This window comes from Capricornis sumatraensis, chromosome 17 (genome assembly GCF_032405125.1).
Source record: "Capricornis sumatraensis isolate serow.1 chromosome 17, serow.2, whole genome shotgun sequence".
Taxonomy (NCBI): Eukaryota; Metazoa; Chordata; class Mammalia; order Artiodactyla; family Bovidae; genus Capricornis; species Capricornis sumatraensis.
Window position 1 is genome coordinate 17,121,486 of NC_091085.1, and position 27,400 is coordinate 17,148,885.

Consider the following 27,400-nt stretch of genomic DNA (forward strand, 5'->3'; position numbering starts at 1 on the left):
AGGAGTGCAGTAGGAGTTCAAAATTGATGATGGTTGTGAAAAGGCCAGTCATCTTAGACTACTCATTTATCCCAAGTGTTAAGCAGGAGCCTTATACGTACCAGGGACTGTGCCACGCCCTGGGGACACAGTGGCAGAGAACCACAGACACAGATCCAGGCCCCTGTTGAATTTACCTTCTTGTGTGAATGAAGCAAAATAAAGAGGAAAATAAACAGACCAAAGAAGGGAAATAGACAACATGTTCAGTGGTGACGTGTGCTAGGGAGAAAGTAAAGCCAAAGAGGAAGGGGGTCCAGAAGAACAAGTGATTTCAGTAGAGAGGTCAGGGAAGGACTGATTGAGGAAATAACATTTGGATGAAACCCTGAAGAAGCAGGGAACATTCATATCTAGGTGAACAGAGGACAACACGTGCAAAGGCCCTGAGGTGGGTACATGCCCGGTGTGTTTGAAGTCTGGCAAGGAGACCAGTGTTCCTGAAGGACAGCAGGCATGTGAGAAAGGTTAGTAAAGTTATAGGAACCATACTGGGGCCCTGTGGTCATAGGTTGGCCCTGACTTTTCCTCCGAGTGTAAGGGAAAGCCCTTGGATGAGCAAAGAAATAAATAAGAATCATTCCGGCTATAGGAGAAGGAGGGGGACAAGGACAGACAGGAAGATCAGTGAGCAGGCTTCTGCACATCCCAGGAAGAGGTGTTGGTGGCATGGACTAGAGTGGTCCCAGAGGAACTGTGGGAAGTGATCCAAATATGTATGCTTTCTGAGGGTAAAGAGAAATAACAGATTGAGAAAGAAAACGGAGGTAAAGAGTCAGGGTTGGGTCCAAGTTGCTGTATTGGTCTGCTAGGGCTGCGTAATAAAGCACCCCCATCGGGTAGCTGAAATAAGAGAAATGTGGCCTTCCATGGTTCTGTAGGCTTGGCCATGCTTAACGTGTCGGCTGAGTTGGTTCCTTCTGAAGGCTGTAGGGGAGAATCTGTTTCATCCCTCTCTCCTAGCTTCTGGTGGTTTGTTGGCCTTCCTTGGCTTGTAAGAGTATCACTGCCTTCATCTTCACATAGCATTCTGTCTGTGTGTGTCTGTGCCCCAATGTCCTCTTTCTAATAAGAACATCAGTCAAACTGGATTAGGGGCCCACCTTCTCCAGAAGGACCCCATCTCAACCAACTATGTCTGCTGTGGCCGTATTCCCAAATAAGATTCCACTAAATCCAAATAAGATTTAGTTTTAGGTGAAAAACTAAAAATGAGATTACCATGCAATCTAGCAATCCCACTCCTGGGCATAAATCCAGACAAAACTGTAATTCAGAAGGTGTTTTGTGCCCTCATGTTCATAGCATCACTACTTATGAAAGCCAAGACATGGAAGCAGCAACTTGAATGCCAATTGAGAGATGAATGGATAAAGAAGTTGTGGTACATATATGCAGTGGTATACTACTCAGCCATAAAAAAGAACAAACTAATGCTTTTGTGGTAACATGGATGCAAGTAGGGATTATCATCCTCAGTGAAGTAAGTCAGAAAGAGAAAGACAAATACCACATGATACCACTTATATGTGTAACCTAAAGCATGACAAAAAATGAACCCATCTACGAAACAGAAACCAGTTCACAAACATGGAGGATAGACTTGTGGTTTTGAGGAGGCTAGGGAAAGGATGAGGAGAAGGCAACGGCACCCCACTCCAGTACTCTTGCCTGGAAAATCCCATGGACGGAGGAGCCTGGTGGGCTGCAGTCCATGGAGTCGCTAAGAGTCGGGCACAGCTGAGCGACTTCCCTTTCACTTTTCACTCTCATGCACTGGAGAAGGAAATGGCAACCCACTCCAGTGTTCTTGCCTGGAGAATCCCAGGGGCAGGGGAGCCTGGTGGGCTGCCGTCTATGGGGTCGCACAGAGTCGGACACGACTGAAGCGACTTAGCAGCAGCAGGGAAAGGATGAACTGTTAATGTGGGGTTAGCAGATGTCAATATCACGTGTAGAATGGAAAAACAACAAGGTCCTTCTGAATATCACAGGGAATGGTATTCAATATCCTGAGATAAACCGTAGTGGAAAAGAATATATATACGTGTATCACTGAGTCTCTTTGGTGTTCAGCAAAAGTTAACACAATATTGTAAATCGACTTTACTTCAATTTTTAAAAAAAAGATTGCCCTCTGATGCCCTAGGGGCCAGGACTTCAACTTACAGATTTGGGGTGGGCAGGGAACACAGTTCAGTCCATAGCAGTTGCCAAGAAAATGTGTTTGGAGAGAAGAGGATAGTTCCAAAGACTAAAGTTAAGAGGCTTTTAAGTTTGAGGACCCAGACCAAAGTTCACGAAAATGTTCAGTGCAAATCCCATGTATGCTTGCAGTTGTGGAAAAGCACTTACATGCTAGTAATGACTTTTAAGCTATATTCTAATTGTTTATGGCTTCCTGGTACTTCCCTGTGCAGCATAGGAAAGTCAGACAGAGTATGGATTGAGCTTTACTGGCTAATATGCCAAAGAATTTATTGGTGCTGAAATGGAATGTTTTGAATGTCATAAAGAAGTCAAAGGACACTAATAAAAATAATAAAGAGCACTTTTCTCAGAAGGAGAAACAACTTTGGAGAACATCATTTCAGCCCTTGATTTAAGAAGTCATTTTCTAAAAAGTCCGTCACGCTGCAGTGCCTGAGCAGTGGCAGTTTGCTCCTTCATCTGTTTTTGATGAGAATGTAGTTAAAACACATAAAATCATTTTTAAAAGAATCATCAAGGCAATAGTACCACATTTTAGCTAATTCAAAAAATAGAGAAATTATCATGGTAACTTAACCATTTTAGCCTTTTGATGTGTTTTCTTTGAGTCTTTTTTTCATGTGCCTGCTGTTTAACATAGATACAAAAGCTTGGATAGCAAGGTGATGGTAGTGACATACAACAAATCTACCCAACATTTCCTCAGCACATCCAGCTCAAATTTCTCTTGCCTTCCAGCTCATATTGCACATTCTGCCTCCTCTGCCCCTTCTTTGTCTGGCTAAGGTCTAATCATCCTTCAAAACTCAGAAGGCTTTGGGGAAGCCTTCTGACTGGTGTATTCCCACCCTTACTGGTATGGAAAGCTGTGCCGCCATATTACCCCACACCTAAGCATATACCATAATACTTCACACCTTCACCAGCTTTGATGACAAGAGCTGGGCAGTTCATTTATTTCCTCAGGACCTTTCGCAGGACCTGTGGGTAGATATTCAATAAATGCATGTAGACCAGGAAAGAAAAAATTACCTGCCTGGGCCACGTCTGCCACTGAGCCATGAGACCTTATTAGAATTTAAAATTGTTTTGTTCAGATTGTGCCATAAACCAGTACAGGAATATGTAATATATCTTGAGAAGAGTCTCCTTAAAAAGTATTCCATGTATACTGTTGCTTCAGGGGTTAAATATATCCCTCAAAACGGAATCCTTCAGTTTGTAACCATGAAAGTCACCTTAGATAGTTACATATGTGGCTTGTTTTTAGTGTTGACTGTGTCCCTTCCCAGGTGGCGCTAGTGGTAAAGAACCCGCCTGCCAACGCAGGAGACGTAAGAGATGTGGGTTCGATCCCTGGGTCAGGAAGATCCTCTGGAGGAGCACATGGCAACCACTCCAGTATTCTTGCCTGGAGAATCCCATGGATGGAGGAATCTGGGGCCGGGGAGTGGGGGGGGGTGGGGGGGTGGAGGGGCGCGGCTGTACAGTCCATAGGGTCGTAAAGAATTAGGCACAGCTGAAGTGACTTAGCACACATACATGTCTCTTTAAATCAGTAAACACAATGAACTGAATTGAACATGCCTAGGTAAGTTAACATGGAAAAAATGCAGGAGCTTAGAGCGTGAAATTGCTGGCAATAGAGACAAGAATTAATTTTAACTTGTGCAATGTTTTGGAGAGGGGAGAGTTTCTCACCTGGCATAATTGAGATACAATCTGAGTCCAAGTGAAGAGAGTTGAGAAGTATTGCAATAGTCCTTCGACGCCAAAAATACTTTCATGATGACTTGGTTCAAGATTTCTCTCCTCCCTGTTCACCTAGAATGCAAATGATATTTTTGGTACGCAGTCTCAAAATTAGGAGAAGGAAGAAAAAGTTTACATGAGATTGTTTATGGTTTCCTAGTACTGAGAAGAGGCTTTGCTATAGGGGATTCTTGATACCTTACTCCTCTTAGGACGGTTTTGGCTTCATTTCCTATTGGTATGGGACCTTATTGAACTTATTGATGAAACCAAGATGAATGACAGATATTGAGTTGAGCTGTACAGCATGTCAAATGTGCCACTGCAGTGTAGTTACTTAAATCTTGATTTCTTTCCCCAGCTCTACTTTACGAAGTGTTTCTACTGGATCCTCAAGACCTTCCAAAATATGTTTGGTGTGTGGGGATGAGGCATCAGGATGTCATTATGGGGTAGTAACCTGTGGCAGCTGCAAAGTGTTCTTCAAAAGAGCAGTGGAAGGTAAATGTTCATGTGGGTGTTCCTTTTACACATTTTTTTCCTAGTGTATAGTTTACTTGCACAGTTAACTCTATAGCATTATTGAGAAATAATCAAAATGTTTTTAGATATAATCTGTCAGTGAAAAATAATAATAACACCTTGCCTAAAAATCACTTGGAGATTTTTCACTGAACAATATTTAATGGCCAAAATTTGAAATTGTGAATTGGAAACAACCAGTCAGAAACACTGGTTGTTTGGTTGTTGATTTAATCTCAGTTTGTTTTTCACTGAGACTTAGAAAAATAATTGTATGTCGCCATGATTTAATTTGCATGACCTGAGAGGGCGTTTTTTAAACAGTATGTCTGCCTTGTCTGTGTTTCTATATAAATATACGTGTTTGTGGCAAGTTAAAACTTATCAGGATCATGTGTGTAATTTAAGTTGTATTCCTTACAGAATCATGTCATTTAATAGCTGTTTGAGATTCCATGTCTCCATTTTAGTCCTAGCTTTGTTCTTACTGAAAGTTTTCAAACCACTATATTAAATGAAAAATTATCCTGAGAGTCAAGTATACGTAGGATACCTTTTGCTTCTGTCCAAGTAATCATACTTCCTAAAAAGAAATGGTCTTTTGGTTTGTTTCTGCCTTACTCCAGCCTCACTTCCAAGCAATTAATTAACATCATATTTAGGCCAGATGGTTTAGTTAATGATGAGTACTAAGACTGGTCAAAGTGTAGACTTTTTTTTGCTATCAGGAGAAGTATTGTGTTATCCACACTTATTCTCGCTAAAGAGTTCCGCCTTAAGATGTCTGCAGGTGTATTTCTCAGAATATTTTTCTGAGAGATGAATTGGTGCTTTAGAGACTTTTAAGCATAAATGATTTGAATGTTTCATCTTTATTTTGCTGATGACCACAGGAAATGTCCTTAGTTCTCAGATGAAAAAAGCTGACTGAGTAGTTATTTCTGTGCTTCTGAGACTGATTCCGCATTATTTAATTGATAGCACATGATTCATGTTATTTACACAATTAATTATTTGATAGTCCCCAATCCCAGCATTGATTTGATAATAGGAGTTCTGTATCTATTTCTCAGGAGATGTGCTTTTGTTACAGGTGACAGAAAATTCCACAGAAACTGGGTTAAGAACAAATGGAAATTCATTGGCTCACATAAGTGGAAAGCACTCTTACGGGTGTGGCTTTGGGCCAGCCATGGTCTTAATCCGGGTCCTTCACACGCAGTCTCATTCTCTCCATTGCTGGACTTTGCCCTGGCTCTGTTTTCATGTATTTTCTCTCATGGTGATAAGACAGCCACCAGACCTCCTTTAGATAGAGGTTTGAAGTTCCCAGAAGTTATTATAAAAACCCCCAAATGAATCTCCATAGTCTGACTTGACTCGCACAACCCCCTCCAAACCAGTCACCATGGCAGGGGAGGGCAGCGATCTGATAGGCTGGTTCTGGCCAACCTGAACCACTTAGACCAACCGTGGGGATGAGCGTTTCCTGGAGAAAGAGGTGGGGTCTGTTACAAGGAGGCTGATTTCTAGAAAACAGCGGAAAGAAGTATGTATAAAACTGAAATCAGTATAATTTTTTAAGACTGTCTTTCTGCCACCCTCTTCTTTCTTAACTCTGTGATTGACTCAGTGGTAGAAAAATAAATAAGGTTTGACTCTGACATCTTTCTAATGTCACTATATACCTTCCAATATAAGGGTTCCCCCCCTAGGCTCACTAATGGGTGAACAAAGGTGATAAGTAAAAATAAGGCAATGAGAGAAGGACATTGAGAGAGAGTGTCCTGTATTACCCTACCTACAGGTCAGCTTTCATATCAGAGCCCATGTTTTGGCTATTTACAAAGCCTACCCTTCGCTGCAAAAAGGTTTTCTAGGTGTTTTTGCTTAGTTATTGTTGCTTTAAGTAGTTTCTCTAGAAGTAGCTAAGGAAAGAATTGTTTTTGTAACTGAGGGACATATAAATGTGGAAAAGCCTAAATGTGGATACGCTTTTGTTTCACTGGAATGCCGATCAGTAATAATGGATAATGAACTTAGATGCATGCCTTTCAAAACTTTTATTAATATAACATATTTACTCTTTACTGGGGAATTAGAATTTATCACTCACTTGTGTGAAACAAGGCTATATATTTTAAACATAAACTTCATGAGAGTAATGACTTGTTTTTGCTTTGTAATTTGTATTTGCTTACTCTTATCGTGGGTGCATGTGAAAGAAACAGGACCATCTTTGAATCGGAGTTTTTTGGTTTAATAAGAAATTATTTTAAAAATATTATATCTAACTCAGGGCATTAATTTCATAAAGCTATGGTATATGAGTGTTATTTTTATTCGTCTTTTTACAGATGAAGACATTTGGGATCAGACCCAGTCAACTAACCTGTTCAGAATCATAAGATCAAACTTAAACCCATGTTAGAGACTTATAACTCCAAAGCTAGATCCAGCCAAAGGCCTCATAACTAAATCTCATAATCTGTTGTTTCCACTTTTCATAATTCTCAAGTTTGTGAAAACCCTACTCTGTGTGTCGTGCTTTATGCCTGCTTGGTGACCGTGGTGGCAGTGGTGTAATCACTGAGAAACTGTCCCAGTGTGTGTACACACACACATTTGCAAGTGTGTATATGTGCTTTTATATTTGAATATTTACTAGTTTTTTTCTGGTTTTAACCTTAAGCTCCTCCTTAGAATAGCTCCTCCTTAGAATATAAAAACAGGGTTCTAAGCACTTGAGCGTAGAGGGAGCTGAGAGAAGGGGAGTCTGTTAAAAGTCGAAAGGAACTGCCAATACCGGGGCCACTTGAGAGAGAACGGGGGAAAACCCAACAGTGTGAGTTTTGAGCTTGTTGGCTTAATTAAGACTTTATGTGCTAGAACATGCCTCTCAGTAGCTTGGTCTGATAGTATAGTGGTGACTACCTAGGAGAACTGCACACCATTTAAGTGTAAATTATGTTCTCTGTGTTCTGTCTAGTGGGATATATAGATGTGGTGTTTTTTTTAAATTCGTAAACATTTAATATAAAAACCCTTAGAAGCCTCATCTGGAATACCTTTTTTTTGGGCCAATAATGTCACTTCAGAGTCATATTACTTTACCTTTCAATGGAAATGTATCATTTTATTTTTTAATTTGAATTGCTTATTTGCCTTGAATGTTTGTTAGGACCTTTCCTTTCCAACAAAAGAGAAAGAATGAGCGTGAGTGCACACATACACACACACACTCATGATTACCCACCCCGACACATATATTTTAAACAGGGTTCTCCCTAGTGGTGGAAAGTGGAGCTGGCTTTAGGGTCAAAAGACTTGATTTAATTTGCGGATTTGCCACTCACTAGATGTGAGATTATTGCAAATTATGTAGCTTACCTGGGCCTCAGTTTCTTTATATACACAAGGAAAAGGTAACATTGCCCTACTTAATGCTTTGAAAAATTGCATGAAAACAAGATCTTTTTGCAGATTTTATAAATCATCAAACTATTAGATCTTGACTCTTCTTTAAAAACAAAATGCTGAAGTTCTTCGGCCATGTCTGTACACAGGGACCACGTAAATGATTCAGTAACGTTGCACGGTTAGGTCTGCATTTTTTTATCATCGCAGCTTCATTTTTCCTATAGTACTTTATTTTGCCCATAGAACTGGGCTTTGCAATTGTAAGATCTTTCCAGACTAGCAGTTCTCAAAGAATGTAGAGGCCAAGGGTCAAGTGTGGGGGAATGGAGGGTCTTTCAAATTTCCCTCGAGGGATTTTTCCACATTTTCCAACATGGACTGAACTACCAACATTCACTCCGTAATGAACCTTCAGAGCTGACTGGATCAGTGCCACCTGTGAGGGCTGCACAGTAGAGAAAATTTTGAGAGATACCAAGTGAAATTTTAGCGTCCAGGTTCGATGTCTTTAGGACAGGAAAGGACCTTATCTCTGGAACTTAGCAACACTGCAGATATTTGTTAGCCGCTAAAAGAATGTTTGAATGTGCACATGAATGGACCTGCATGACATAAGAGCATTCCAGGTTAAATGACTCCTCCTTCCTGCAAATCAGTAGATTAGCAGCAAACCTGGCCCAAGAGTGTACACAGGCCTTTTGACATCTGATCTGCAACTTCTAATTCTACTCTTGAGTTTTTACTGTCTTTGTCTCTTTTCAACTGTAAATTGCCATTGGTTTCATCACGTGTATTTTACTTTGCGATCCCTCAATTAATAGAGCTGGCTACATTCAGCAGGCTATTTTATAACCTAATTTTGTTTCTGGATGCTCAGTATACAGGTAGTGTCTGGAAGACACAGCCACCGCAAATCACTGAAGAGTTGCAGTGTTGTAAAAGAAGAGAGCTCATTATTATGTGAAGTCAGCTGGATTTATATTTTTGTAAGCAGACCTGTTAGGCTAAAGAGTCCCTATCTTGGTATGGCCAGTCAAATTATATGATGCCTGTTTCAACACTCAGACCTTTCCCTTTAAGTTAAGAGACTTATAAATCTATTTCCTGAAATGACATGGCTTTGAAAGACCTAATTGCAGATATATCTCTGGAGTCCTCAGATTTGCAGTATTTAAGGTACACAACTCTGGACATGTACTCCTCATCCCCGTCCTGTGTACTTCACAGTATATAGATGAGAAATCTTTCATATCATCAACAATATCCTTTGGGGTGAAAATGTTTTTAAGGACCTGTAATGGTTGACTGAGAGTTAATTTTCTTCACTTTTCTAAACTTGAACGAGTAAACTGAACAGGTCCAGAGGAAAGTGTGTCTCACTGTTTCATGGACCCAAGTTATGCCTGTCAGGCTGTGTACTCTTGAGCAAAAGGACCAGCAAGTGAGAGAGTGAGCAAATGTGAGGTCTTGGGGGCTGGACGATTGATTGACAGTGAGATTATCCTGCAAAATAGAGCACTTAAATTGAGTTTGACACAGGATTAGGATGGTATTACATAGTAATCAGCTATTGCCTTATAATTGGCAGTATAAAATTCAGGAAATAACACATACTTTATTAGATGTCTCGGGTCATGGTGTGGTATATTTCTCTGTGTGCCACATATGGGAATCTAGTGTACACCAGAGGCCATTGAGCCTCCTGTGAAACTGCTGTCAGAGGTTGCAAACCAGAGACTGTTTAGAGTTTTCTCATGAAACACTTTAAAGATTAAGTCTTTTTTTTCCTTTTACCAGAAATTAGGAACCAGGTAACCCGATTCTAGCTACTTAAGCACTTAAGTAAATACCTACCTGGTTGATCATATCTAGGACTTTTATAGACACTTCTTTCCTCCTGACTTAAGCCCAAGGCTCTAGTGGTTTTTTGTTTGTTTGTTTTTAATTTTTATTGGAGTAGAGTCAATTTACAATGTTGTGTTAGTTTCAGGTGTACAGCAAAGTGGATGTTACACATATATCCACTCTTTTCTAGATTATTTTCCCATATAGGCCAAGGCTTTAGTGTTAATTGCAAATATTTGCCCAGATTTTTTTTTTAATATCCTTTCAGTTGGTTGCCATGGGAACACACAGAGCCAAGACATTTAGGCCAACCTGGAAGGTCAGTGAAGCTTCTTAAAGAGTTGACCCCCAAACTGAATCTTGAAGGATTGAGATTGGCAGTGCTGAGGGGGAGAAAGGACAGGCTGTCTGCACAGGGCACCAGAAGCAATTCCGTGTTACCCCTGGGAATGTGCGAGATGCAAGGAGATAGGAGAGGAGACTAAGGTGCGGATTGGACCGAGGTCCTGGACTCTAAGGAGGGACCTGCATTTATTCCTGGAAAAAAACAGACCCTCTCAGTGTTTCCATGCAGCAGAGTGGTGAGCGCAGGTTCCCATGTAAGATCTGGCTGCAGGGAGGTAGGCTTATTTAAACAGGGTCAGCTCCAGTGGCTCTTTCAAATCATTTTCACGAGAGATGACAAGAGATAGAACAGTGTTAAGGGTAGAGAAGAGGGGACAGCGTGCCAGACTGTCGGGAAGTAACACTGGTGGGTCTGTATCGGAGGTAAAGAAGCAAAGCTTTGGGATGGTTCCCCAAGCTTCACTGCTTCTGCCCTCTGCTGAGATTGGGGACCTGGAATGGGAGCAGCTTTGGGGTTATGGGAGGCAAAGGTCATTCATTCAACAAATATATATTCTGTATTCACTGAATGGCAGGCACTATTCTAGACAGGGTCTTCCCAGATGGTGCTAGTGGTAAACAACCAACCTGCCAATGCAAGAGATGTAAAAGATTCAGGCCCAATCCCTAGATTGGGACGATCCCCTGGAGGAGGGCATCGCAACCCACTCCAGTATTTTCGCCTGGAGAATTCCATGGACAGAGGAGCCTGGCAGACTATGGTCCATGGAGTTGCAGAAGAGTTGGACACGACTGAAGCAACTTAGCAGCAGCAGGATTCTAGACAAACCTAAGGACTTCTTGGATGAAGATCAAGCGAACAAAATAGGCCAAGATAATTTCCACGGTGGAGCTTAGATTCCAGTGAGAGGCAGGGGAGAGATTAAACATAATAAATGAGTTATTTGTGTAGCATATGAAAAGGTGATAGCTGCTCAGGAAAATAAGCACTGCCAGAATAAAGGGGGTTGGAATGAGATTCTGTTCAGGACAATGAGTTTGAAATGTCAGTAAACCTTCAGATGTGTCTAACCGGAAGTTGCATTTGTGATTTGGAAGCTTGGGGAGTAGGGCAGGATAGAGAATAAAAGTTTGTAGAATCCTCATCCATGAAAATAGATGCATTTGCCCAAGAAATAGACAAGGAATAAGGCAAGATTAGAACCTCAGAGAACGTAAATAAATCTAGGGCTGTGTGAGTGTGTGTGTGTGTGTGTGTGTGTGTGTGTGTCACACGTGTCAATAATGTCCTCCAACTTGTGCACAGAAAATTTTCAGTTACTTTATCTCTGGTTCTTCCATGTTAAGCTGAACTTCAGATCATTGCATCTGTGGAACTTTCAATCCCAGTTTTTGCTCTTTATTTATCATTAAGCTTGATTCTTTTTGAATCTCAGCCAGTCCAAAGCCCACAACCAAACATGGTAGCAAGGAAATTTGATTTGCCAACTCTGGACAAAAATAATGCCACATATGTAGCAGATGCTCAAGCCAATTTGTTGATCAGTGATCACCAAAGTGTGTGTGTGTGTGTGTGTATGTGTGTAGGATTCCCCTTGTTTCTGTCACGGTTTCTCTGAAATCAAAACTATGTTGAAGTGATTTATTTGACAATGATTTTGAGTAGGGACATGTAAACCAAAAGTAAAGTGGTATTCCAAAAAGAGCTTGTTGTTTAAAATTTTAAATGAAGGACTTCCCTGGGGTCCAGTGGCTAAGACTACAAGCTTCCAATGAAGGGGGGATGGATTTGAACCCTGGTTAGGGAACTAAGATCCCACATGCCCTGTGCTGTGGCCAAAAAATTTTAAAAAATGAATAAATTAAAAAATGTAAACGAAGGCACACTTCAAATAGTAAATGTGAAAAGTCTAAATTAGAAGCACAGTAATTTTCGGGTATTTCCCATGCCTCTGTGTTTGTTTGCAACCCATCTATCTAGTTCTAAAGCAACTCACAGGGTCCATGAGACAAAATGAAATTTCTTGTAAGTGAAATGAAAAACAGGACAAAGGGAAGACGAGAGCAAGAGAAAGGAGAGTGAACCAAGAATTGGGATAGAATAGAGAAGATATGCCCTTTGACCTTGGCAGAGATCAGCCACATGCTTAGCTTTCTCATCCCAAGCCCACAGACAGTGGTGACTCACCTGGCTTATAATGTCCTTAAAGACTAGATTAGGAAACCACCTGTTTAGAAGAAAGTTTTCATGAGCTGCTTTGGTTGTAATGTCCCTCTACTTTTCATGTGAATTATAACCCTGATGCTGGGAAAGATTGAAGGCAAAAGGAGAAGAGGGTGGCAGAGGACCAGATGGTTAGATAGCATCACAAACTCAATGGACATGAGTTTGAGCAAACTCTGGGAGATAGTGGAGGACAGGGAAGCCTGGTGTGCTGCAGTCCATGGGGTTGCAAAGAGTTGGACACGACTTCGGGACTGAACAACAGCAATAACCTGATTTTTTTTTTTTTAAGTAACTCTCCTATTGGTACTCATGGAATTGTTTGGTTTATCTTAAGGTACACTGCTAGGAACACGCTTTATTCTGTCAACTTCCTGCTCCTATAATAATCACTATTTATTTGTGGAGCAGTTACTCAATCCAGACAGGAACTGTGCTGAGTCCTCCAGAGTGAAAGAGTGAAAATTCGGAGTGAAAGTTTTGTGGGTTCTGCATGGTTCTATCTTTAAAACTGAGCCCTCTAAGCAATCTTTATGACAAGGAAGGCAGTGACTATTTTTTAGCAAGGCTTAATGGTATGATCCTTCGATTCTTAAAATTAATAGCCACAGTAGTAAATATTTGAGAACTTCTTTTGTGCCTATTATGCTAAGAACTTTATTACATATTATCATTTTAATCCTCATGATAATCCTATTAAATAGGTATGATTATTATCTCCCCCATGTTAGCAGTCAGTCATCTGAGGCAGGTGAGAGGCGAGTAAGTTAGTCCGAGGTCACCCAGATCAAATGAAATGGCAGAACTGGGATTTGAACCCTGGAAGCCCAGACATGGTGACTCTGTCCACTTAGCACACAAGCTGTACTGCCCGTCACAGAGTCATATCAGAGCCCAACTATTTTTACGCCTTGAAAAGTAGGGCAACATTTCTGGCTTTAGAACACTTAGGAAGAGTACATTATAATTTAACAGTTACCTCGCTATACCCTAAATAATTAACTCCTAGCCATTCCAAGTTGAAACTCTCATTTGAATTTCTGTTGCCCTAATGAGAAAGAAATTGGGTAGTCTCTATTTTTCTTCTTAAGGGATGAACTCCCTATTTTTAAAAAAATTACCATTACCACCCTAAAGTACTTCTTTAACATCATGATGTTAATCTGAAGCCTTATGGAAAATTTTTATCTTCCTGTGTTTCATTTCCTGTGTGTGATAAAAATTAGATGTAGCCTATCAGGCTCAGAGAGCCACTGCAGGAAGAACCTTTCTTCCCGAAAGCTGAAAGCCCTGAACCCTTCAGCCCTGCTGTCCACTTGATGCCTGGCGGCTCAGAGACAGACCCAGCAGCCAGAGGACGCAGGGCTGCTCTCGCAGAACCCAACTCAGGATGTGATTAGGATCGTACTGCTTCTGCGATTCCCTCCTCCTGAGAATGATTTGACATCGAAAATGAAAATTGTTCAGTTGACTGCAGTCAATACTAAAACATAGCTCTGGAAGATGGGAAGGATGAGGAGGCATTTAGGCTTTAAAGTGGAGGCCAGTGGTGGAGGGATGGGAAGATGGGGGCTTGAACCTGAGTCTGCTCAGTTAGGCAGTTCAGTGAGTGCCTGGCCAGTGCCCAGAAATGGAGAAGATGGCTGAACAAAGACACGGGGGCCAGGTGAAGACTGTCATGGTGCAATGAGAAGTCTTAGTCCTTCTTAAAGCCCGTGAGTCTTCTATCATGAAAAAATCATTGCAGTAGTCCCATGGACAGCAAGGAGATCAAACCAGTCAATCCTAAAAGAAATCAACCCTGAATATTCATTGGAAGGACTGATGCTGAAGCTGAAACTCCAATACTTTGGCCACCTGATGTGAAAAGCTGACTCACTGGAAAAGATCCTGATGCTGGGAAAGACTGAAGGCAAGAGAAGGTGGTGGCAGAGGATGAGATGGTTGGATGGTATCGCTGACTCTTTGGACATAAGTCTGAGCAAACTCTGGGAGATCGTGAACAGGAAAGCCTGGCGTGCTGCAGTCCACGGGGTCGCAAAGAGCGGGACACGACCGAGTGGCTGAACGACAATAACACAGCATAGGCAGGGTTGCCCCCTTGGTGTCTGGGCAGTGGCTCGTGGCAGGTACCACCTGGAGGAAGAGATGACTGGGATGGGATTGTGGCTGATGGAAAGTGGAAAGGGCCTGGCTTGGGATGGAATGGGGGCAACTGAACAGAAGGCCTGATGGGAGAGGTGAGAAGGAAGAAGGGGCAGGACCTCATGATGGGCTAGTTCTGAGCAATGTTGGAGGTCTCTGATGGAGATTTGGGAAGAAAACACTTGGAGAATGGAGAGAATGAGAAGCATTTAAAACTGTTGACATTGAATCACCCAAAGAGATAAAGCAGTCCATATGGAAAAGCAGAGACAAAATTCTAAAGCAGTTCAATTTTTCCCTGGAGATATTTCCTTGTGCATTTGAAAGTGCCCAACTAGGTGTTGGGTAGTTTGGCAGATTGGCCTAGTTTTAGGTGACAGATGTCAGCGAGTGCTGGATTTGGTGCAGAACATGGGAAGCTAGTGGGACTGAAAGCCTGGTGAAGGTGCTCAGCACTGGAGAAACCGCCCTGCGGGGTACGATGACCTTCGGGTGGACTTGTGCCACTGTTCCTGCCCGTATCAGAGGTACTAAATGACGACTCTAACAGCTCATGGCATCACAGGAAAATACACCATGAGATCTTAATGATAAGGAAGGCAGAAAAATTCTGTAGCCAAAACAAAAGGCCCATGTTTCAGGTCTCCAAAAGCTTTGCTCTAATTTTTTGCTCTTTAAAGACAGACATATTCAGCATAGTGACTTTCTTTTTTTTTCTTCTACCCTTATTCCTTGGGTATTTTTGTTCAGTGCCCATCCTGACTTCTTAGGTCAGGAAGAGAGTGAGACTTACGATTTCTGGAGAGAGAAGATACCTGTAAAAAAGAGTAGATAGATGTGTATGTTTAACTGATTTACTTTGCTGAACGCCTGATACTAACACAGCGTTGTAAAGCAACTCCACTCCAATAAAATCTTTTTTAGAAAGATATCTGTGACATGTACACATGCAAGCACACGGTGTGTTCAGAGCTCTGCTCCACCTCACCCTGTCACCCTGTGATAGGCATGCTGAGGGGCGGGGGAAAGCTTGAACACCAGCAGGAAGACTCCAGAACCACTTGAAATGATCACAAAAGCATCTGTGCACATGGTCATGTTTTCTGAATCTCTCATGCTTACCTACCTCCTCCCTCCGATATCTGAGGCCAAATCCACTTCTGGGTAGGTCACCCCCAAGGAATGAAGCTCACCCCTCTCAGCAAAGCAGCTTGTTGCCAATGGCCCTCGGGTTGGCCCTATTTGAAGCTCTTTTCCATCAGTGTCAGCACTTGGAACATGTTGACTATGACATTAGATTTACAGAAGCATCGCCTTCCTGTCCATGCTGTGTTGCTGATTAACAGTGAACTCTTCCACCACATAGAAGAAAGCCCGATCCCTCCAGAAGAGTGAGAAGTGTGTTGGGTTGGCCAAAAAGTTTGTTTGGATTTTTTCATAACATCTTACAGAAAAACCCAAACAAACATTTTGGCCAACATATTTTCTCCTTATAAGTATCAGGCTAAAGGCTCTGTGAAAGCACTGGCCTTTGACAACCTGATGCAGCTTCACAGAGAGGTTCTGTTTCCTTTTTTTAATGGTAAGGGCAAACCTGGGCCTCCCACACTGCAGGCAGATTCTTTACCGTCTGAGCCACCAGGGAAGCCCTAGACCACAAAATAAAGCAAATGAAATAAAAGATGAAAGAATAAAATTCTAGAGGGTCATCATAAATGTGAACAAGAATTGAAAAGCCCCTTGTAGCAAATTAGGGGGCATAAATGGGATGAAGCTTTTAGAAAGTTTAATTGAAATTCACACACATAGCACTGTAGATGAGTGAAAGTGAAAATGATTGTCGCTCAGCCGTGTCCAGCTCTTTGTGACCCCATGGACTGTAGCCCACCAGGCTCCTCTGTCCACAGGGTTTGCCGTGCAAGAATACTGCAGTGGGTTTCCATTTTCTTCTCCAGGGGATCTTCCCGTCCCAGGGATTGAACCTGGATCTCCTGCATTGCAGGCAGATTCTTTATCATCTAAGCAAATGTATAGACTCAATATTATATTTGTTTCAAAGGAGTCAAAACTGTATAACTGGCAGGAGGACACAATTACTTCTTCCCTCCTAATCCCTTCTTTTATTTTCTTCTACAATTCTGAAGGAATAACCAGGGCTTAAGTTTGGAGATTGACACCATCCTCTTAGAAGCCATAATGACCACTTAATGTCTTAGTGAAAGGCTCCTTGGCTATTATCCAAAAGTTTAAACCCTGCAAGAGTTCTCCAGTTGTTGTTCAGCCGCTAAGTCACGTCCGACTCTGCAACCCCATGGACTGTAGCACGCCAGATTCCCCTGTCTAGAAGCTGTGTGATAAAACATCACCAGCACAGGCTCTAGGGTCATCTTTATATTAAGTTATCGCGTTAGGAGAGAGAGAGAATAGACCCTGGGGTCAGACAGTCTGCCTTGAGTCTGGAATGATTTGAGCAAATATGAACTTCTGTTTCTACTTCTGTAATCAAGAGAAAATAAATCTTGAAAATATCTGTCCTACCCATGTCTCAGAGTGAGGAGGGTAAAAATTAGTTCACCTGTATTGAAACTGCTTTAGTGTAAAGGGTTTATAAAGGGTTACTTTATAAACACTGCATTTAAAAATCAGTATACCCTTCTGAAGTCATTACATTAGAATGCTTTGGTTCTCAATAGATTGTAGAATATTTAATTCCAGCTACTTTTTGCATATGTTAAATATTTGCTTTGAAGGGGGGAGAACACTAAAAATTAAAGAAAAGCATATTTCGCTTTAGGTAAGACTTAGGCAGGTCCATATTGCTCATGGACTGACAGGTAATACTGGGGAAACCTTTGCATTTAAGATCAGGTTTTTTTTTTAACTTTTTATTTTATGTAGGAGTATCCGGTGGTGCTGGTGGTAAAGAACCCTCCTGCCAATGCAGAAGACGTAAAAGACACAGATTCTATCCCTGGGTCAGGAAGATCCCCTGGAGGAGGGTATGGCAACCCACTCCAGTATTCTGGCCTAGAGAATCCCTTGGACAGAGCAGCCTGGCAGGCTACAGTCCATGGGTCCAACACGATTGAAGCGACTTAGCATAGTTGATTAACAATGTTGTGTTAGTTTTAGGCGAACAGCAAAATGCTTCAGTTGTGCATGTATTTATTCTTTTTCAAATTCTTAGTTCATTGTAAGATCAGGATTTGAATTTAATCTGCCTAAATATAGGATCAGACAAAGAACAGAGAGAGTTTTCACACTCTTTCTTCATCTTAAACAATTTTGGAGATCACAACTACTTTTTACTTTCTTCCTATTTTAATTAATTGCATCAGGATTTCTCCAACATGCTGCCTTCTCCTGCCCTCCCACCCATGCTGACCAGCTTAATTGGAAAACCAGTACAGAATTAGTCTAGGTTGATTGTTTTCCATCCGGCCTGTACCAAGCATTTTCCCAGTTGAACCAGGCTCAGCAATTTGATATTGCTACCGTTACATGAGCACTAATTGTCCTGTTTTTTTTTATTATCCAATATGAATTGAAATTGTATTCAGAAAGAGAATAGGAATGAAGATTATTAGTAGCTATTAATTAGAAATCTAAAATAAAAATCACCATTTTTATTTTATTTTTTGTGGTTAATTTGTGCTTTTCTTTGCCAGTATAACTACAGTGGACTACAAACTTTTTAGATCTAAAAAAACATTTTTCATCACAATACAACAAACATATATACAATATTGTATATTATATAATATATAATTATATAACATATATGTAATATGGTCTATATTTTATATGTTTATATATATATAATATATTTTATGTGATTTTATATATTATATACAAATATATAAAATATTATGCATATAATATATATACATATTTATAAGTAAACAAAATTTTAACCAAAAGTGTCTACCCTGAATGTTAATTCTTCTTTGAGACTTCTTTTAAAAGCAGTTTTAAGTTTACAACAAAATTGACAGTAAGGTACAGAAATTCCCCATGTACTCCCTCTGCTCACATTAGTAGTCATTATTAACAGAGTGATACATGATACCTTTTTTTTTTTGAGTTGAAGATGAGCTGCGTTGGCACATCATAATCAACAGAGTCCACAGTTCACCTTAGAGTTCACTTTAATAAAATGAATAGAAAAATCACTGTTTTTCAAGGAGAATAGTGGGTAAACCATTACTGAAATGTCATTAAATGATAATAGATGAAAAGGTCCTTCAAACAACCTTTGATTTCCGTATTCAAAATTAATTGCTGACACAGTGGAGGAAGGGGAGGATGGGACATACTGAGCAAGTAGCAATGCAGTATGCATATGACCGTATGTAAAATAGCTAGCTAGCGGGAGGTTGCTGTGTGATGCAGGGAGCTCAGCCTGCTGCTCTGTGATGGCCTAGAGGAGTGCGCTGGGGTGTGGAGTGGGAGGGAGGCCAAGGGCCGTGTATATGCTTATGGCTAATTCACCTTGTTTTTATAGGCAGAAGCCAATACAACATTGCAAAGCAGTTATCCTCCAATTAAAAATTAAATGTGCTTCTGACACATCTGATTAAGGTGTATTTGAAGACCATTAGTTGCTATCACTGGTGATACTTAAAATTCAAATTATTCATATGACATCACCCAAAGATTGAAATAGCTGACCTGCACCAAATTTAACTAGCGTTTCACAGAATAGAGCTGTAATCATGACTAAGGTCAGATATCAGTGAAACATGAAGAACTTGGTTCAGAACTTGAAGAATCAAACCAGGAGCAGGTGCTCAGAAGACAGTGGAGGAACTTCTGTGGTGGTCTAGTGATTAAGACTTCGCCTTCTAAAGCAGGGGGTGTGGGTTCAAGCCCTAGTTGGAGAACCAAGATCCCACATGCCTTGTGAGCAAAAAAATCAAAAAGCATGAAACAGAAGCAGTATTGTAACAAATTCAATAAAAAACGGTCCACATCCAAAAAATAATAATGAAGAGAGAAGTAGACAATGAAGAGCATGGGAACCAACAGGGCCAGGGCCAATGTGGGGTAAAGCAGTCATTGAAAATGGAAAGGAAAATGCCATATATGTGCCCACAGTGTAAACTCAGAAATCAGGCACTTTCCTTCTATTCAACCAGCATCTGTTGGATACTTAAAACTAGGTATTGGGCTAGGTATGGGCTACCGTCCATTCTTTTTAACAGAAAGGCATAGAATGCTAGATACCACACTTTTTAAGTCTAAGCAGTATATCTTCTTAGCCTCTGGTGCTTGTGGTTTAGTTGCTAAGTCATGTCCGACTCTTGTGACCCCATGGACTGTAGCCCGCCAGGCTCCTCTGTCTGTGAGATTCTCCAGGCAAGAACACTGGAATGGGTTGCCATTTCCTTCTCAAGTTCTTATCCTCTTAGTTCAGTTCAGTCGCTCAGTCGTGTCCGACTCTTTGCGACCCCATGAATCGCAGCACGCCAGGCCTCCCTGTCCATCACCAACTCCCGGAGTTCACTCAGACTCATGTCCATCGAGTCAGTGATGCCATCCAGCCACCTCATCCTCTGTCGTCCCTTTCTCCTCCTGCCCCCAATCCCTCCCAGCATCAGAGTCTTTCCCAATGAGTCCGCTCTTCGCATGAGGTGGCCAAAGTACTGGAGCTTCAGCTTTAGCATCATTCCTTCCAAAGAAATCCCAGGACTGATCTCCTTCAGAATGGACTGGTTGGATCTCCTTGCAGTCCAAGGGACTCTCAAGAGTCTTCTCCAACACCACAGTTCAAAAGCATCAATTCTTCGGCACTCAGCCTTCTTCACAGTCCAACTCTCACATCCATACCTGACCACTGGAAAAACCATAGCCTTGACTAGACGGACCTTAGTTGGCAAAGTAATGTCTCTGCTTTTGAATATGCTATCTAGGTTCGTCATAACTTTTCTTCCAAGGAGTAAGCGTCTTTTAATTTCATGGCTGCAGTCATCATCTGCAGTGATTTTGGAGCCCCCAAAAATAAAGTCTGACACTGTTTCTACTGTTTTCCCATCTATTTCCCATGACGTGATGGGACCGGATGCCATGATCTTCGTTTTCTGAATGTTGAGCTTTAAGCCAACTTTTTCACTCTCCACTTTTACTTTCATCAAGAGGCTTTTTAGTTCCTCTTCACTTTCTGCCATAGGGGTGGTGTCATATCCATATAAAAATTTCTATAAAGTAAAAACAATCATATCAAGCCTTAGGAATTAACCTTGTCTTTTTCGGTGAAGCAGTGCAAATTGCGCACTAGGGAACCGGAACTAGGAACGATTTCCCTTTTTATAAAGTTTCTCACTGTCAAACTGTTTTCTAGGCAGAAAATTGGTGTTTTCAGGTACTGATAGCTATTTTCTTTAATAGGCTGAGTAAGTTATAATTTACAGTCATGACCCACAGGGAGAGGACGGGAACAAAAAAAAAATTATTTTAGTAGTGAAAATTAACCTCTATTGAGCCACTACACATCCTTTGTCACACAAGCCATGAAATTAAAGTGATTTTTAAATTACTTGGAAAATCAAGCAAATTGTCTTTCTTCTAGTGAGGAAAGACTGTTAGGAATGTAACTAAAAAGTATACTTCTTTATTTATGTAATAAAACAGACTAGGCCGTCTCTCTTGTCTTTAGTGTAACTTTCCATTACGTAAGTACTAATTCTCTCTCTCTCTTTTTTTTTTTTACTATTCAATATGACCTGAAATTATAGCTTATAAAAGAATAGTAATCTAAAACGGTATTCAATAGATGTTAATCAACGTATCTGATTACGATCTTTTGAAAATCATCAGTTGCTAGCTGGATTATAAGAAGAATTTTGTAATTCTTCTTGTTTTAGATAATCACAAGTATCCATTTTAGATACTTGTGATTACTGCTTTCAGTAGAGATTTTTTTAAAAAATCAACTCTGTATTAAATACTTTTACAGGTACTGAAATATGTTTAAGATTTAAGTTGAAACATTTTAGTAAGCTTTCTTCACATGTACGTAGTTTTTCCTTTGGGAATTGCATTATGACATCATTCTGCTATATGTTCTATGAGATTTGTTTTGGGAAAAACAGTTACCAAGAGCAATGTCATTCTGCAGAGAGGGGTGTACCTGTGTTGCAATCATGGTGCTACCATAGACCAGGTCTTTTAAAATAGAAAATGCTGTGTCTAGAATCACGGAAGGGGCCCTCTGCCTTCTTTCATTACATCTGATAAGGCAATGCTGACCATTTTGTTACCTTCAAGTTTCTAGAACACATTGCAGGTACCCACTTATTGTTATTAAATACTAATTAAAAAATCAGTTGGAAATTAATCCCAGGCAGTTACTTATTTATGTATTCATATTATACAGGTAAATCATAGGATAAATATTCTTCCCACTGTTTAACATTCTACTAAGATCTCATAATAAAACAAATCTGTTATATTTAAAACAGATCGTAATTCCATTTCCTTATATAAAATTTCCAGCAAAGACCGTACTTCCAGATTTGGTCTCATAAAGCTTATTGTTTAATTTTGGTTTTAACGGTGGTAAAACACACACATGACATAAAAATGTACATCTTACCATTTTTTAAATGTACAGTTCAGGTAGCAAGTACATTGACATGCTTGTGCAGCTGTAACCACCTCTCATCCTCATAACTCTCATTGTCTTGTGAAACTGAAACTCTGAGTCCGTTAAACCATCATCCCCCAGGCTCCCCTCCCCCAGCCTGTCAACCACGATTTTACTTTGTCTGCATAGGTTTTGTCTTTCTCACATCTGCTTTTCCTTAATTTTAAGTGTAACTGAAATTACACTGATGGTATCTCATTTTCTAGTCCAGTGTAGACATCCCATGCTCTAGCTGGAACCCTAACCTTAGGAATCTGTGTTCAAAGTCCAATCACTGTCTCTGGTATTCATCATGGTGAACATGCATTAAATGCAGCTATGATCCGGGCACTGAAATGGACAGTCTCTGGTTTCATTTCTGTAGTGTCTGTAGGTGTGAAGTGGTATCCTTGTGTTTTGATGAGGAAGTTAATTAGAGGATTTAAATCATACATGCACAGTCACCCAGTGAAAGACAGAGGTAGGCATGGCAGTTGGGTATTCCTGTCTCTCGACTCCCCATTGTCCAGTTTCACCATATGCTGGGCAAGTTCTCCCTGACTCCTTGCTGTAGAATGGAGATGGGGAAGCACCTTGCATACCGTGATGTTTTGGCAGTGGGAGGTGGTAGGTATATGTCGATTGCCTGGCACATTGTCAACGTGAAAGAAATGATAGCTGTTCACAGTGCTCTCATTACTTGTCAGACTGAACACATTCTGCAGAGTAGGCAGAGCTCCCTAAGTGGTTACTTGATGGAATTGTGTCTAGACGTCAGGGGACCCGTAATTTTATATGTCCGATGCCAAAAACCCCTGCACGTGTGTGTTTGAAACCAGTAAAGGGGCTGCTCTGAATCCTGGTGAGAATAAATGCCACTGAAATTGGATGTAGACCGAAGGTGAGCAGCTTTTCCAGTTGTTAAAATAGCTCTGTTTTATTATCAAGTCAGTGATTGATGACATTAAAAGCTGTAATACTGTTTTGTAGAAGAGATTCGCTGCATGATACTAGGTGTGGGCAGAGATCAAAAGTCCTAAACTGTTAGATTTCTCAAAGAAGTAACCTAAATCCTAACTTGAAACAAAAGTTTACTAAAATTCTGCCCACGTACATCTAACGGGGAAGTACCCATTAAAAATCTTTTAGAAGGAAAAGCAAGGAATGCAGTAAGTTGATGAAAATGCTAGGCAGTTTCTCTCCATTCAAGACCAGATCTCCAGAAACCAAAATACACTGGCAGCCAAAGTTAAGATCCTGGAGGCTCTGCTCCTGCAAAGAAATATACAGGGAGGTTCACCTCTATATGTGTGTGTACCATTGAGATAATAACAGTGTGTTGTGCACATCGTCACACCGGCAGACACTTGCCACTGAGCAGCTTCAGCAAGTGGCACAGCTAATCAGTGACAAAGGCTGTGTGTTTGCTCAGTTGTTCTGTCCTGTCCGACTCTTTGCAACCCCATGGACTGTACCCTGCCGGGCTCCTCTGTCCATAGCATTTTCCAGACAAGAATACTGGAGTGGGTAGCCATTTCCTTCTCCAGGGGATCTTCCTGACCCAAGGTTATCTCTAGCATCTCCTGCGTTGGCAGGTGGATCCTTTATTCCTGAGCCACATCAGTGACAAAGCTGAGACTCAAACCCAACTCTGACCTCAAAGCCCTGACTAAGTAGCTAACGCTGTTAGCATGGTTTATGGAGAAAAGTGGCAAGAGGAGGGGTGTTCCTTGGTTAAAATTTATAAGCTGGAGTTGATTTCCATTGTCCCAAAATGCTTTCATAAACTTCTAATCCTGAAAACAGCCTGAGATGCCCACTGTTCTCAGCCTAAACCTGTAGCTGACCTTTGAGAAACAACTATGTAAACGGAGATTGAGAGCTCTGTTAGCTGAGGATGCTGCCTGTGTCGCTGACCTCGCAAACCGTGGAGTCAATAAATATCTCAGAACATCTATCAAGGTTGGTGGTTTGTCAGCTCTTGCCTCTACATGTGGCTCAGTCTCCTGGTACATGTTAGCAAGAATTTATTGTGCTATAACCTCATTCTCTGATGTCAGCGACTGTCCTGGAAACTAACCCACCTTAAGAACTTTGTCCATAGTGCCAGTTGTAAAGGATGAAACCGCAGGAAACTTTTCTGTTTTTGCTTTCGAAGATTTCCCAGTGCTCTGCACTGTCGTAAGAAGTTAGAATGGCTTGAATTGTAAATATGTCACTGTAGATTTGGGGGATGGTATTTAGGGCAACAACTGGTCAGGATTACTTTTCTCAACTGTTCAAGTATATTCTGTTTCAAGAAAGCCTGCTCTGTAGAAGTCTGTATCTGTTGACATGGAAATGATAGAAATGATCAGTGAGTCTTCAGTTGGTATATGCTATTTCTGAGTGTTGTAAGGAGATGGGTAGAGCCTTTGGAAATTCAAGGAGACAGGTCTGGTCTCAAACAGAATTCAGAACATTAAGTGAATACTAGAAAACCTTCTTAAAATTAACCATTGAGGCAGGGAAATGAAGTAAAAGTAACTTTGCTCTGAGTTTTCTTTTTTTATAATCGTATCAGCTGATTAGTGGTACTTGAGGAGATTCTATTTATCATGGGATCATCTTTCTCAGAGTTTCTTTTTTTAAAAAAAAAGGCTGGCTTACTTCACTCTCTATAATTGGCCAGAAAGAAAAACACCAATACGGTATACTAACACATATATATGGAATTTAGAAAGATGGTAATGATGACCCTGTATGCGAGACAGCAAAAGAGACACAGATGTGTAGAGCAGACTTTTAGACTCTGAGGGAGAGGGAGAGGGTGGGATGATTTGGGAGAATGGCATTGAAACATGTATACTATCATGTAAGAATCGAATCGCCAGTCTATGTTCGATGCAGGATACAGGATGCTTGGGGCTGGTGCATGGGGATGATCCGGAGAGATGATATGGGGAGGGAGGTGGGAGGGGGATTCAGGATTGGGAGCTTGGTATACACCCATGGTGGATTCATGTCAATGTATGGCAAAACCAATACAGTATCATAAAGTAAAGTAAAGTAAAAATAAAAATTAAAAAAAAAGGCTGTATAGGAAGAAAGAGCCAACTACCTATTTTAAATGAATGAAAATCCAGAGAAATCATGCTACCTATATGGTAACCTTCTTGTGACCAGTTAATGTTCCTACTTTTATTAGGATCATTTTAATAGTATTTCATTTTTGCCTTAAGTTAGTCTCATTGAGGAGACATAAAATTTTTGATTTGACACGATATTTTGGAAAATTTAATGTTTGAAGCTTAATGTGGTTCACTCACCCTCATTTCTCAGCTTCTTATATGTTCTCACTATTTCTCTTACTTTGTAATAGACTTTTAAACTTCTCATCCTTAAGTCAATTATGATGATAAAATTGCATTGGTTAGACAGCTTTTTAGCAAGTAGTCTTTTCTTCTGCTTATGTAAGAGAATATTTTCTGTAAAATTTTAGAAGGAAAAGAATGAGAAAGACAGAAAACATTTGTGCTTTGAGCTTGGCAGGGAATTCGATGAGAGTCGGTTGGTGTTGTGATGTGAGCTTTCCTGCCCAGTAAATGCATGGCCCACAGGAATGCAAAGAAATACATGTGCTCTCTTCTCACATGGAGGGAGAATGTTTCCACAAAGATGTTTCCTATAGATGTCCTTATATATTTTTTTTATATTTGATAGGCTTTCAGAATAAGATTTCTGAGTCAAATGAGGATTTTAAATTTTAAGAAATGTTGCCAGATTGCTTTCCAAAAAGCTAAAATCATTCACATGTCCACTCATAGTTTACTCGAGTACCCTTCCTTCATCCCCACCAACAACAGATACTGCCACACTTTTTATTTGCACTTTTTCACCTTTTACTGCTAGTTTGACGAGTAGGTATCACTGTTATTTTCTTTTTAATTGTGGTAAAATACAGGTAATATGAAATTTACCACCTTAACCATTTTAAGTGTACAGTTCAGCAGCCATCCCCACCTTGCATCTCATGAACTCTTTTCATCTTTCCCAACTGAAATGCTACCCAAGAAATCCTAACTCCTCACCTCCCTCCCCGTATCCCCTGGCAACCACCATTCTGCTTTCTGTTTCTAGGCATTTGATTTGTCCTTTTGTGACAGCCTTATTATTTCACCTAGCAAAATGTTTTCAATAAAAATGTATTTTCTACGATGAAAGAGAACTCCTCAAGACCTGAGCAGCACTTCCTGACAACTAACGAGTTGCCATCCTCTGTATTTGGGTAGTTGTCATGGTACCCTCCTTTTAAAAAATGTTTTTTGATGTGGACCACGTTTTTAAGTCTTTATTGGATTTGCTACAATATTGCTTCTGTTTTATGTTTTGGTTTTTTTGGCCCCAAATCATGTGAGATCATAGCTCCCTGACCAGGGATCAAACACACACCCCTAGCATTGGAAAACAAAGTGTTAACCACGGGGCCGCTAGGGACGTCCTGGTGCTCTTCACATAAGAGGAGCTTGGAGATCACTCTCGGCTCACTTGTGATGCTGCTCCAAAGTCTAAACCAGAGGCGGACTCAACGTCCTCAGCGGTGGGTAGAGAAGGAGTGGCAGTAGCCAGTTAAAGGAAATGGGACCCACGGCCGAACCAAAGAGCCCGTGCCTTGCAGAAGGCCTACAGGTCCCATGCGCGTGAATTGTGTTGACCACACTCATCTGGCCAGGCTGAGAATCTGGCCTTAGTTTGAAAGGTCTGTTATATTTAGTAACAAGGCAGAAGCACCCCTTCGGCTCCCTGGGTGGGAAGCGGGCACTGGGCAGACGAGCCTGCCTGGCATGCAGTCATCTGCGTGGCTTGACTTTGCAGGAGTCCTCAGAATTCCTCAGCGTTGTGCTTGAGCTTCGCAGCCTGCCTCCCTCTGTAGCTGGGTCGCTTCCTGCTTATGCCTCAGAATCCGTTGCATACCTGTGCTCAGAGTCTGAAGGCCTCTGTCCCTCCTGTGGGTGTGACTGGCTGCCCGTCCCACCCCGCAGGCTTTGCGTGCATGGTTCTGTTTGATCACCCCTTCATCCTCCCTGTCTCTGATCTGTGCCAGCCGGCTTCTCCCCGGGCTTCAGTTCTCAGACGAGAGGTGCCTGCCTCTGGGAGGCTTCCCTGACTCCTGGGCGTCTCGTCGCACTGAGCTCGCCCCATCACAGATCTGAAAGTGGCCTGCGTATGTCTTCCCACTGTAACCTGAAGAGTACGGATGCACCTGGTTTCATCTTTTATTTCTATAAGTAACA

The 27,400-nt window shown here is 41.1% G+C and overlaps 1 protein-coding gene across 2 annotated transcripts in view; it reads left to right on the forward strand.

Annotated features, from left to right (window-relative positions):
* The window catches only part of NR3C2 (nuclear receptor subfamily 3 group C member 2), a 420,091-nt gene that overhangs the window by 197,379 nt on the left and 195,312 nt on the right, over positions 1–27,400 (forward strand). For both annotated transcript variants that reach the window (XM_068989925.1, XM_068989926.1), the window contains exon 2: positions 4,364–4,503. In XM_068989925.1, coding sequence (XP_068846026.1) covers positions 4,364–4,503 — 140 coding nt within the window. The remainder of the gene's footprint in view (positions 1–4,363; positions 4,504–27,400) is intronic.